At 39.8% G+C, this 12,309-nt stretch overlaps 1 protein-coding gene across 1 annotated transcript in view; it reads right to left on the bottom strand.

The window, feature by feature from the left end:
- The window catches only part of msraa (methionine sulfoxide reductase Aa), a gene marked incomplete at its 3' end in the record, with an annotated part of 46,674 nt that overhangs the window by 3,794 nt on the left and 30,571 nt on the right, over positions 1–12,309 (bottom strand). The window contains exons 2-3 of the mRNA XM_071540774.1: positions 5,115–5,183; positions 2,855–2,974 (exon numbers count right to left, since the gene is read on the bottom strand). Of these exons, the coding sequence (XP_071396875.1) occupies positions 2,855–2,974; positions 5,115–5,183 (189 nt within the window). The remainder of the gene's footprint in view (positions 1–2,854; positions 2,975–5,114; positions 5,184–12,309) is intronic.

Raw genomic sequence — 12,309 nt, 5'->3', positions numbered from 1 at the left:
ACCCAACTATTAAATAATGTATAGATTAATACCTTAGTTAACATGAACACCATTAGTAAATTACACATTAGTTAACTGTTAATTAAGGGTTAGTTAATGCTTATTAAGCATTAACTAACCCTTAATAAATGTACCCTTATTGTAAAGTGTTACCAGTTCAGTTCAAATTAAGGGGCTTTTTTGGCATGGTAAGATTTTCCTTACATTGCCACAGCAGCTATACAACAACAGCAAATATATATATAAAAAGTATATAAGGACCAAAAACATAGTTAATAAAGAATGCTCTAAATATAACTTCTCAGTTGAACTTTAACCTATTAAGACACAGTAAAAAAGTTTCAATTTCATTATTAAGTTGAAAAAGGGAAATAGGCAACTGAACAATGTTGTGTTTGTAACTGCGGCAGCTAATGAGAGACAAAATATATTTTTGCTGGTGAAAATGTATTTTACTAGATTGAGTTAGCAAAGCATTTTTTTTTTGCATATCAGATTTGGAATGTATTAAAGCAATATTCCACTTAGTTTTAACATGGGGGTTATTTGGCCAAAAAACAGAATATAAACTAATCACCAAGATTGGATGCAGCTGGATTAGTTGGTAGTGTTAAAAAAAAAAATAGCGAAAATAGCCTGAAAACTGACATTTAACACGTTGGTGAACAGATTCCAGAACAGATCCTGCTACTGTGATTTTCAACTGACTTTTGGTCAAACTTTTTAGAATGTAATTTCGACAAATAGCATTTTTATTGATAGAAGAGAGCATAGCGGAGGGATACCATTTAGGAGAGATAGTTCCTGTTTGGGAGACCAGATCTACTTTTATTTTTAAATACTAATTTTAGTGTAAACCAAGCATCAGGGGAGACGTTTTGCAGTGTGTAGGACAGCTGCTAGGACAGTGAGCCGGTTTCACACAATAATCATCCACATAAAGTTTATTGCTGTGTTTATGAGATCTAGTGGTTTCTGTGGATCCCACAGTGTAAATATATTGAACCGGGTAAAAGATGGATAAAGAGTGTGTTATCGCAACTTGAGCGTATGGGCCTTGACATTCAGTGTTGAATGGGAACCGTTTTAATTGAAATTTAGATTAGCAGTAGTAGAGAAGTTGAGTGTGTATAACTGTTTATGTGTGTGTGTGTGTGTGAATAAATACAATGAAATAGATCTCAAATTACAGTAGTTTGGCCTCTTTTATTTACAGCAATATTATTAAACACAATTCCCTCCCATATCCATTTCAATGACAATAGAGCACCTTCATTTCCATATAGATGTACATTAATTTATGCAAATGAACTAATATAGGAGGTTGCAATTACTCTAAGTGAGCTAACACATGGTGTGGCTATCTTAATATACAAACTTAAAATGAACAAATTTTCCTAAATATTAATGAATTATCATACAGCTCTACTTTGAGCACCTGCTAAAATGTTTATAGGACGTGTGTATGGTCATCTTCCCTTTTTTATCATGATAAACTGAATCCAATCAAATGGAAAAAAGGCTTTCATAACCACAATTAATAACTGCAAAGCCAATGTGTGAGTCATTTTTATTAAAGATTTTCACATTTCCAATGATAATTAATGCCCTGGGACACAATGTAACTTTATTTCAATCGGTTAAATTTATTTTCATTAGTTAACATTCATTTCTATAATATACCATCTGACTAGAGCAGGTGCTTCCCGGCCAAAGCGCTTTTTTTTTTTCAAAATAAAAGCCCCGCGATGCTGCCACAAAAAAACACGGCTGTGAGTGGTGAAATCTCTCTAATTAATGATTTAGCAAAATGTTTAAGGAGACAACGTAGGCTATTTCATGACTGTGTTATGATTTTGGGATAGTGCTAACCGGGAGAGATGAAATATGAGAACAATAGAAGTTGCAGGACATATCTCATCCTTCCCCTCCGTTTCTAGCTGATGTTTTCATAAATTTTTGTTTACTGCTTGTTTTCATTCATTCATGCATAAGCGTAATTATTCACACGTACAAAAAAAAAAAATGCAAAAAAAAAAGGCCCATTAGACACATAATTAAAAAAAAAAACATTGATTAACCGACCTACAACAACGGCACTGTCCTGACAGCGGAGGTGAAGAGCGATAAAAGAAGAAGAAAGTTGGGCTGCGTCAATAGAATGAGAGAAGAAGAGACCTGAGCTTGGAGCTTGGCCTGACAGCGGAGGTCTGCGGCTAGACCCTTTTGAAACCAGGTGACACATTGACCTGTGTGAGCTTTGGGAACTGCTCCACCCCTGCTGACACTGTAAGATAAATCAAGCGCTCATCTTGCGTTCTCAAGCATTAGAAACTTATTCATCTATTACTTCACCCAGGTTCACTGTGACACCAGGAATAGACAAAACAAGGGCGAGAAAAGAGCAAAGGGAGTTTGCCCCTGGATGCTCATTGGATGTAATCTATAGCCGACTGCTATGCATACTAAAGTCATCAGAGAGTTATTTGTCTTCTCGTAAAATCTTTAGAAGAATACAACGGAGAGGGAGAAAAGGAGAGGGGCGGTGATGCAGGTCTAATGGTTGATTCATTCTGCACTTGATGCTGCAGGAACCACTGGGAGGCTTGGACACACACACACACACACACACACACACTCTGCTCAGCCTCAGAGTGGTCAGGCATCAATAGCAGCCTCATCCATGCCCCACTATAATAGGGCCTGGGGGAATTGATTCACTCTGTGCTGTGTGTGTTTCTTGTTTTTCACAATCTATTGACTCTCAGTAGACAACACACTGCCCAAAACACTGTGTGTGCAAGTGTGTGTGTGTGTGTGTGTGTGTGTGTGTGTGTGTGTGTGCAGGTGCTACCTGTGCAGACCTCCTCATAGGTCGGGTTAGGTGTGTATCCTCCAGAGTAGCCCACTTGGGTGGAGTACACTCCTTTCTGTTTCCAGAACTTCCTCTCTGCACCCCAGAAACAGCCCATCCCTTTAAAAGAAAGAGGACAGCAGTAAGAAACAGCCCATCCCTTTAAGAGATAGAGGACAACAGTAAGAAACAGCCCATCCCTTTAAGAGATAGAGGACAGCAGTAACAACTGGCCCATCCCTTTAAAAGATAGAGGACAACAGTAAGAAACAGACCATCCCTTTAAGAAAGAGAGGACAACAGTAAGAAACAGACCATCCCTTTAAGAAAGAGAGGACAACAGTAAGAAACAGACCATCCCTTTAAGAGATAGTGGTGACAACTGGCCCATCCCTTTAAATGATAGAGGACAACAGTGAGAAACAGACCATCCCTTTAAAAGATAGAGGACAACAGTAAGAAACAGACCATCCCTTTAAGAGATAGAGGACAGCGGTGACAACTGGCCCATCCCTTTAAATGATAGAGGACAACAGTAAGAAACAGCCCATCCCTTTAAGAAAGAGAGGACAACAGTAACAACTGGCCCATCCCTTTAAGAGATAGAGGACAACAGTAAGAAACAGGCCATCCCTTTAAAAGATAGAGGACAACAGTAAGAAACAGTCCATCCCTTTAAGAGATAGAGGACAACAGTAAGAAACAGACCATCCCTTTAAGAAAGATAGGACAACAGTAAGAAACAGACCATCCCTTTAAGAGATAGAGGACAACAGTAAGAAACAGACCATCCCTTTAAGAGATAGAGGACAACAGTAAGAAACAGGTTATCCCTTTAAGAGATAGAGGACAACAGTAAGAAACAGGTTATCCTTTTAAGATATTTTTTGAATGAAGCCGCTGATAGCTGATATTTTTCATGATTAAGTTAAATATCTTTAAATTTGTGCCAGAAAATCTAAATAATTATGAAATATTTAGTTAAACGGCTGCACCGACTTTTTGGGAGTTTGGACCTTTGGTCCCGTTACCCAGTATGTGATGAGAGGATTGGCATCAAAATCATGTCTCTGGTAGAAGCTCTGTCTGGTGCACAAGCTAACACTACAGTACAATAAGTTAAGTCAGAGTAGTCCTTTAAAGGTTAAAGTTAAAGGAATAGTTCACCCAAAAATGAAAATTCTGTCATCATCTCCTCCCCCTCATGCCAGTTGAAACACAGGTGAAGTTTGTCCATATAACACACAGGGAGGCTGCAGCACAACTCCATAGCAGCCTTCTCCAAAACAACTGAAGTCAGTGGGGACCAGTTCTTCAGAGTTCAAGTACTGTACTTAAGTACAATTTTGAGGTACTTGTACTTTACTTGAGTATTTCCATTTTATGCTACTTTGTACTTATACTCCACTACATTCTAGAGGGAAATATTGTACTTTTTACTCCATTACATTTATTTCACAGCTATAGTTACTAGTTACTTTTCAGAGCAATATTTTATATTTAAAACATTTGATCATCTTTATAAAATAACTATAGTTGTTAGTTGTTATAGATTAGACTACCCAAAAGTATAGCTAAATTGTTAAGATTAGCTTCATGTTGACAACTTTAAAATGCTGCTTACATCTACATGTATGTCAAAAAGTCAGTATTAATATTCCAATAATTTATGAAACGTATAACTCTCTAAATGGGGACAGTTTGCATAATGAGTACGTTTACTTTGATACTCTAAGTGCATTTTGCTGCCAATACTTATGTACTTTTAAGTACTTTTTTTCCACCGGGAGGGAGGGAAACAAAGCGGGGAAAGCCCAGATTTCGGCTTTAATAGAAACTGATCCTGTGCCTCAGGCTTGTTTCCACTTGACATGGTGGCTACAGGAACCCTGCAAAGGACTGTTAACTCGGGCTAAATATTTGGTGTGTGTGTGTTAGTTTTATGGAGGCTGATATAAATGGGACACAAGACTTTTAAGGAAGTTTACTGAGGATAGAGGGAAGAAAGTCCATTTAGACACATGAAACTCATACACAGCATATGTGATTGTATGAAGGTTATTTATTCTGTTTTTTAATTTCTAATTACCAGTTAGAGGGTTCTTTGAGTCAGTTACAGCTCTATACAGAACCACTCCCCTAACCCAAGAGCCCTAGTTGGAAAAAGCCAATTTTTTTTAGGTGTATTTCAAAGTTATTATATTTTAGTATGTATTAGCCAAGTCTTCTATAGTGTGTATTTTGACTGCAGGTGACTTACCAAACATGGCCGTCTCTGTCCCCTCTGGAAAAGGTGGAACAGTCCTGTTGCCATTCACATCATGTTTGACTGTGAGAGAGAGAGAGAGAGAGAGAGAGAGAGAGAGAGAGAGAGAGAGAGAGAGAGAGAGAGAGAGAGAGAGACAGAGGTTATGAACATGAAAAAGAAAACAAGGATAGTTGAAGAACAACATGGGCTCCACCGATCCATAAAAAGCAAGTCCAGCCTTCACTTTGGTTTCCTCCATGCCAATTATTAATTATTTTCTCACACAAAAGAACAAAAACTAAGTCACGTATTCTCACCACTTTAAGTTACTTTTGAAATTACTGAAAATGATCTGAAAGTTAATAATTTTATAATCTCATAATCTAAATGCCTTTTTCCATCTGGACATGTTTCACAGTGATCCAAAAGGTTGCCTGTGTTTTTTTTTTAAGTATCTCTTCATGACTGTGTTTTTTACATTAACTGTAATGAATTACTCATTTTTTTTGTAATCTGATTACTGTAACCTCTTACCAACATGTCATCTCCCATATCTGTGTCTGGGCAGCATGCTAACAGTGTTGTGTCATTCCAGACAATACTTATAAAACCAGTATTTTCGAATTGAAGCCAATAGCTGATATGTTGTGCCAATATTCAGTATCTTTAAATTTGATTTTTTTTCATGCCAAAAATGCCATGTATTCAGTGTTTCAAAGCTTTTCAAAGGAAAAGCCTCTGAAACAGCATTTAAACCATCATGGGACACTAAAACTCTCCATTGAAAGCCAGAGTTAGTTTTAGCTGGGTCAGCAGCTCCTTAGAGCAGTGATTCTCAAGCTTTTTCATAACCGGGACCCTAAATTAGTCCACATTAGAGCCACGGACCCCCATTTGATGAGATGTTTTGTCTCTCAGACCCAAATCTGAGAATATTTGTATTGTCAGATATGATTTTGTCCAGAATCCCATGACTATCTGTATTGTAGGTAGAGAGATAACAGAGAAACTATGATCAAAATAGTCATTCTTCTACATTCTCTAACTGTGTTAACTTCTTGTAAATGAAAAAATGCTGAAGTTTAACAATTCATCAATTTGCTGGGGACCCCCTGGAACCCCCTCAAGGACCCCCTGGTGGTCCCCGGACCCCACGTTGAGAACCACTGCCTTACAGACTGTTTTACAGACTGTAAGGCAGTTGAACAAAATCCTGCCACACCACACTGGAATGATTTCTCTGATTATATATATCTGATATAAAAAAAATAATTAAAATATATTAGCTGTGGTCAGGGAGGAACCTCACTGACTGGCTGATATCTGATTTTGATAAAACTCTAGCCTCCACCACCAAAAACCTGAATTTACCTGAGGGGGTATAGGCAATACACACTCTCACACACACACACACACACACACACACACACACACACACACTGACCCACTTAAACAGTGGCGTGAGCCCTGCATAATTTCACAGCAGCTGCATTCACTCCAATCAACCCACAGAGCCAGAGGTGCACGAGGACCCGATTGGGGCCACCCAGCCACCTGGCTGAGCAAACATGCATTAGCGTTAGCGTGCTGGGGGGGGGGGGGGGGGGGGGGGGGTGACTGAACGTGTGTGTGTGTGTACAGTCGGCTTGCTTTATGAGGCTGGGGCTGGGGGTGGGGGGGTGTTCGGATGAAAAATAAATGGCATGGGGCAGAGAGAGAGAGAATGAGAATGAACCTAACATCTGGAATCCCCCCCCCCCCTGCTTTTCACACACACACACACACACACACACACACACACACACACACACACACACACACACACACCACACCTTCATGCATGGTTGCATTGTCATGGGGGCCGGGCATGCCGATACACCAGATAGGCTGCCAGATGGAGACTGCCAGCTAATCAGCAGTAGCCCCCCCCCCCACTTCCCCCCATACACACACACACATACACACACTGTCATATCAAATGTTGACTCCTACTCACAAGGCCTATGGATCTGCAGTCTACTCAGATGATTTCAGCTCAGTAAACTGTCTGACTCTGAAACACACACACACACACACACACACACACACACACACACACACACACACACACACACACACACACACCCTGGTAGATACATCTGTTTATAGCTTCATGACTTAAATAAAATCTAAATTTAAAGATATTGTATATCATAATACCGGTGCAAAATTTCTCCTTCCTCCTTCTCCTCCTCTTCCTTCTCCATTCTCTGCTCTCTCATTATCTTGTGTGTGTGTGTGTGTGTGTTAGTAATGGCTGCCTTCAGGGACCAGCAAAGGCATGTTCATTACTGGCCACAGACACACACACACACACACACACACACACACAGACACACACACACACACACACTGAGAGATAAACAATCTAAATGTAAATCTCGGTGGGGAAAGACAATGAGTCAGACAGAATATTAATGACTGTAACGGCTGTGTGTGTGTGTGTGTGTGTGTGTGTATGTGCGTGTGTGTGTGTGTGTGTGTGTGTGTGTGTGTGTGTACGTGGACAGCAAAGCAAAGACAACACACACAAAGTGACAGCGAAGGATGATAATCAACTATTTGAGTTCCGCCTATTTGCTACCTTCAAACACACATATGCTCTAATGATCAGACACACACACACACACACACACACACACACTCCTTGGCCCTGACCGGATTGCACACTCACTGGGAAATGAGAAGTGAAAAAGTGGAGAGCTAACTAATCACAAATACTGAGTCAAGAATAGGAAGCTGATAATCAAATCACTTATTCACACGGCGGCCATATTTGATTTTTGTCATACTCATGGCGGGAACTCTGCCTAGAAGACAGTGAAGCAGATGGAAACACATTCGTTCACAATGGAAAAGACAGAAGCTTAAAAGGTAAAATCCACTTTTAACACAATTGGAAAACAGTTGGAAAATTCTTCAGTGATTTAAGATCAGTGGTAAACGTCAGGTTTTGTGTCAGTCCCTCAGAACCAAAGAGTGCCGGCTTCTTTCTACAGCCGCCATTTTGCACCAATGCTCAACAATCAATAAGCAAGTTGTCCTCCACAGGCAACAACAGCTAGACTACCACTATTGCTCGAATTCAATCAGGAGAGACTAGGTTGAATGCTCAAATGAAAAACTTTATTCATGACATGAAACAAGATGGAAACTTTGGTGTAAGCTCCATAGAGGAACTCCTCCATTCCTGAAGTTAGGAGTTCATCCGGGATGGACGTAGGAATTAGGACGTCCCCCTGGGGAGTTCCTCTGGAGCCTGGACATTTGTGGTGATGGGGTGGAGGAGTACGGTGGCCCAGACGTGTCGAACGAACCGCATATCCAAAACGCTTTGCAAATTCGAAAACACAAGCGCATTAACGGAAAACACAAACGCAAAAATCACAACACGACTGAGAGCAACAACGGATGTTGACAATGAACGGGCCGACTATTATTGCCGGCGGACTAGCTTCATAATAGCCTAACGTTAGATGCATAAACGTTAGAGTACATAAATATGAAAATATAAAGACATTGAACAACATTGCTCATTTGTGACAATCACATAGCGATAGTAATCGTTAGCTAGCGAACAACGTTTCACTTACTTCTCATACGGGCAAGAACTTTCCTCTTCCGTTGTTATGTTGTGGCTTTTGCATTTGTGTTGTGATTTTTACATTTGTGTTGTGATTTTTACATTTGTGTTGTGATTTTTGCATTTGTGTTTTCCGTTAATGCTCTTGTGTTTTTCGAATTTGCAAAGCGTTTTGGAGACGCAGTTCGTTCGACACGTCTGGGCCACCGTAGAGGAGGGACGGAGGTAAGCACAGCCACTGGAGTGACAGCAGCATACAGCATAGTTCTGTGAGTAGCGCAATAGCATAGCAGGTGACGTGTTTACACTCCTGTCACTTAGACGATTGGCTCTCTGAAAAAGAGAGGGAAGTGACGGCTAACTCTGATTGGTTCTCTGGAAAAGAGGGACAGTGTTTGCCAACTCTGATTGGGTAAAGAGAAAGCATGAATGAATGAATGAATAAGTAGTCTTCCTGATTGAAATTGCGTAATACTTCACTAATATGGTTCCAAACCAGAATTAGCCTGATTACGTTATCTGGGCCCAGAAATGCAAGGTACATCACCAATAGATGTTTTTTTTTTTTTTAATGTTGAGGCCTTTTAGGGTGGATTTTCCCTAGACAACCAATGTATTAATCAATTCTGCAACAAATATGTAATCAATAAAACTGCATCATATCCATCATATCTGACTGGATCATAACAATGACTGGACCGTTTTCAATAAAAGGACAGCATCGGCCTCATATATCGGTCTAAGTCCAGAATGAGCCTTGCTTGCAGCACATCCTCCCTCCAGAACGCACCGGGCTCTAGCTCACTGAGCCCATGCATAATAGAAAACCCAATACCCATTAGTTTCTCTGCTTGTGCTCCCACCACTCCGTGTCTTGTCAGAGCTCAAGATAGAACGGAGCCCGGGAAGTGGCCACTGGGAGAGATAAAAAGTTATATCGAGTCCACAATTTACTTATTTACATGTGTCATGTTTTAGTCCATTCGTGCGCACGAGATACAATTCGTTCCCTCGATTTCATTAAACTGTGCAGTTTAGGCAAAAACGCAACTTAAAAGGAACCTTTTAGGTATTGAAGATAGGCCTAGTAAGGATTTGGTATGTTAATATCCATTGTCTGTTTACACTGAATAGGCAAATCCCCCAAATATTGCAACATATTTAGCTACTTAACCTTCAGGCCATGTAAACACAACCAGGTGGCTGCAACACACCCAGGACAGGCCACATTTAAACATGATCACCAATATGTGCAGTGACCAAGGTTATTATCGTTAATGAAAACTAACAGAATAATGAAAACTAGGTGTGAAAAAACATTGTCGTTAACTGAAATAAAAATAAAAAACGAGGCTTTACAAAAAACACGATAGCTAACTGAAACTGTATTGTGTGTTTACAAAACAAACTAAAATAAACTAAAATTATAGAGAAAATGTCTTTAGTTTTCGTCTTTGTCAGTTTATTTCACACATAAGCCTAGTATTTTGAATTTTTGAATCTCGCCCCTGACAAATACCCCATATTACAAAAAAACACTAAAACTAACACTGAAACCAATAAAAACTAAACTAAAACTAAGCATTTTCAAAAAATAAAAAACTAAACTAAACTAGCAAACCCGCTTTAAAAACGAATTAAAACGAAACTGAAATTGAAAACAAGAAGTCAAAACAAAATAAAAATAAAAACTAATGAAAAATGCAAAACTATAATAACCTTGGCACTGACTCTTTATAAGCTTGTGAAGAGCGAATGTATTATATATCGAGAGCACGATATCACTATCTCGAGGGCACGTTTTGGCAATTCGTACGCACGTAAAGAGGAAATCGAGGACACGAATTGTATCTCGTGCGCATGAAAAAGAGAAAACGAGAGCTCGAATTGCATATCGTGCGCACGTTACAGTAAATCGTGGCCACGCTAGGGTTGGGCGATGTCTACCAAATTGGCATGTGACGACGTCCACAGTGAAACATCGCAATGGACGATGACATCATTGTTTGGGGGGGGGGGATTTTATAGACGAACAAGAAAAGATGTTCTTCCATATGTCCGTAATGAAACGGACAAGGCTCTCATGTGAGCTGCTCTGGTACTAAAATTTTTATATATACTTTCTTTTATACTTTTTACATGTATGTAGCCTATGTTGGATATTAATTACTATTTCTATTTTTTGCACATTTGTGCCCACAGCCCATCCTCACCTACTCACCCGGTCTTTCCTTACTTTTCCTCCCTATTTTATTTATTTATTTAGCATTTATTTAACCAGGTTAGTCCCATTGAGATCAAAGATCTCCTTTACAAGGGAGACCTGGCCAAGAGGGCAGCAGCATAGTCGCAGTAAAAACAATAAACAACAGATAAAGTTACAACATTAAAACTTGCGCACATAAAAACACTTATAGCCTATGCTTAAGCAACCTCATTAAGCAGATCATCTGATTATAAAAAAAATATTTTAAATACTAGTCATAGTGTTGTAACGGCATAACTGCAGCACTTCGCTTCATGTTTGGTAGCTGCAGTCCGACTCCTACTTTTTAAAAATTTCGGTTCCTAGGAGAGAACGGGAGATTTGTCCGTTGTGTTTGTCCGTCTCTGTTCATTTCAATTCATTTTCAATGACAGCTGTCCGTTGTCCGGGCAACGCCGGGCAGCGCAGCCCAGCTGACCTTTTTCTTGACGGATTCATCACCGCAAATCAGAGGCGTTTTTTTTTTTAAAATAGCGTTTATGTTCCAAAACAGCCCAACGGACAGAAATCTATCCGTTAGTATTTCTGTCCGTTTTTTGACGGATCAGTGTGGCCGGAGTTCACTCTGTAGGTGAGTTTGAATCCTCAGTTTTGAGATCGGCTACAAATAAAGACTCACCCCTTGATTTACTACGGCAGGCGCAAACCAGGTAGATTTAAAAATACATTTTATGTCTGCGCCTAAATTAAAACATGCTTTCACTGGGCGGCAAATAGTGTGATTAAATAAGCTGTTTTTCCTTTAGTAAATCAGGTGCAAGGAGCTATTATAATAATTCGAATAAACCCATCCTTCATTTTTGCGCTCTCTGGCTGACACTCCTTATTCAACATATTCATCAGTTCTATGGATAAATGTTTTGATAAAGTACTCTTATTGGCTTTTTACTCGCGAAGCTTATATTAACGTGGGTTGGGGAGGGGGGGGGGGGCTTTAAATCACGATGTAGATCGGTCAACTGTCCGAGGCGGGAATAAAACTAAAAAACAGGCGACTCGTGTTCGACCGCTCTCTCCACCTCGTCTTCCTCGGCCTTCGGCGGAGCTCGGCACGGACAAACACCGTTTCCCCGAACACAAGAAAACAGAGAATATGAGAGAATCCTCTTTCCCCGGAAAAACATTCATTAATATTCCACGTTTATCTGTGCCGTGACACGCGCGCATAATACAAAGGCATTTTTTTTTTTTTTTTTTTTTTTTTTTTTCCAGGAGAGTAATTATTCCTCCGCGGCGCACGCTTTTGAAAAACGCCCCGTTCTTTTTCCTCCATCTCAGTGGGAATGATAAGAACGCTCCTTGTTGATTAATTGAATTTA

Source organism: Centroberyx affinis, unplaced genomic scaffold, assembly GCF_046629955.1.
Source record: "Centroberyx affinis isolate AG114_WGS23_722 - 3 ecotype Tasmania unplaced genomic scaffold, CSIRO-AGI_Caff_v1 ptg003719l_1, whole genome shotgun sequence".
In the NCBI taxonomy this organism is placed as follows: Eukaryota; Metazoa; Chordata; class Actinopteri; order Beryciformes; family Berycidae; genus Centroberyx; species Centroberyx affinis.
This window is presented reverse-complemented; position numbering and strand designations above follow the sequence as displayed.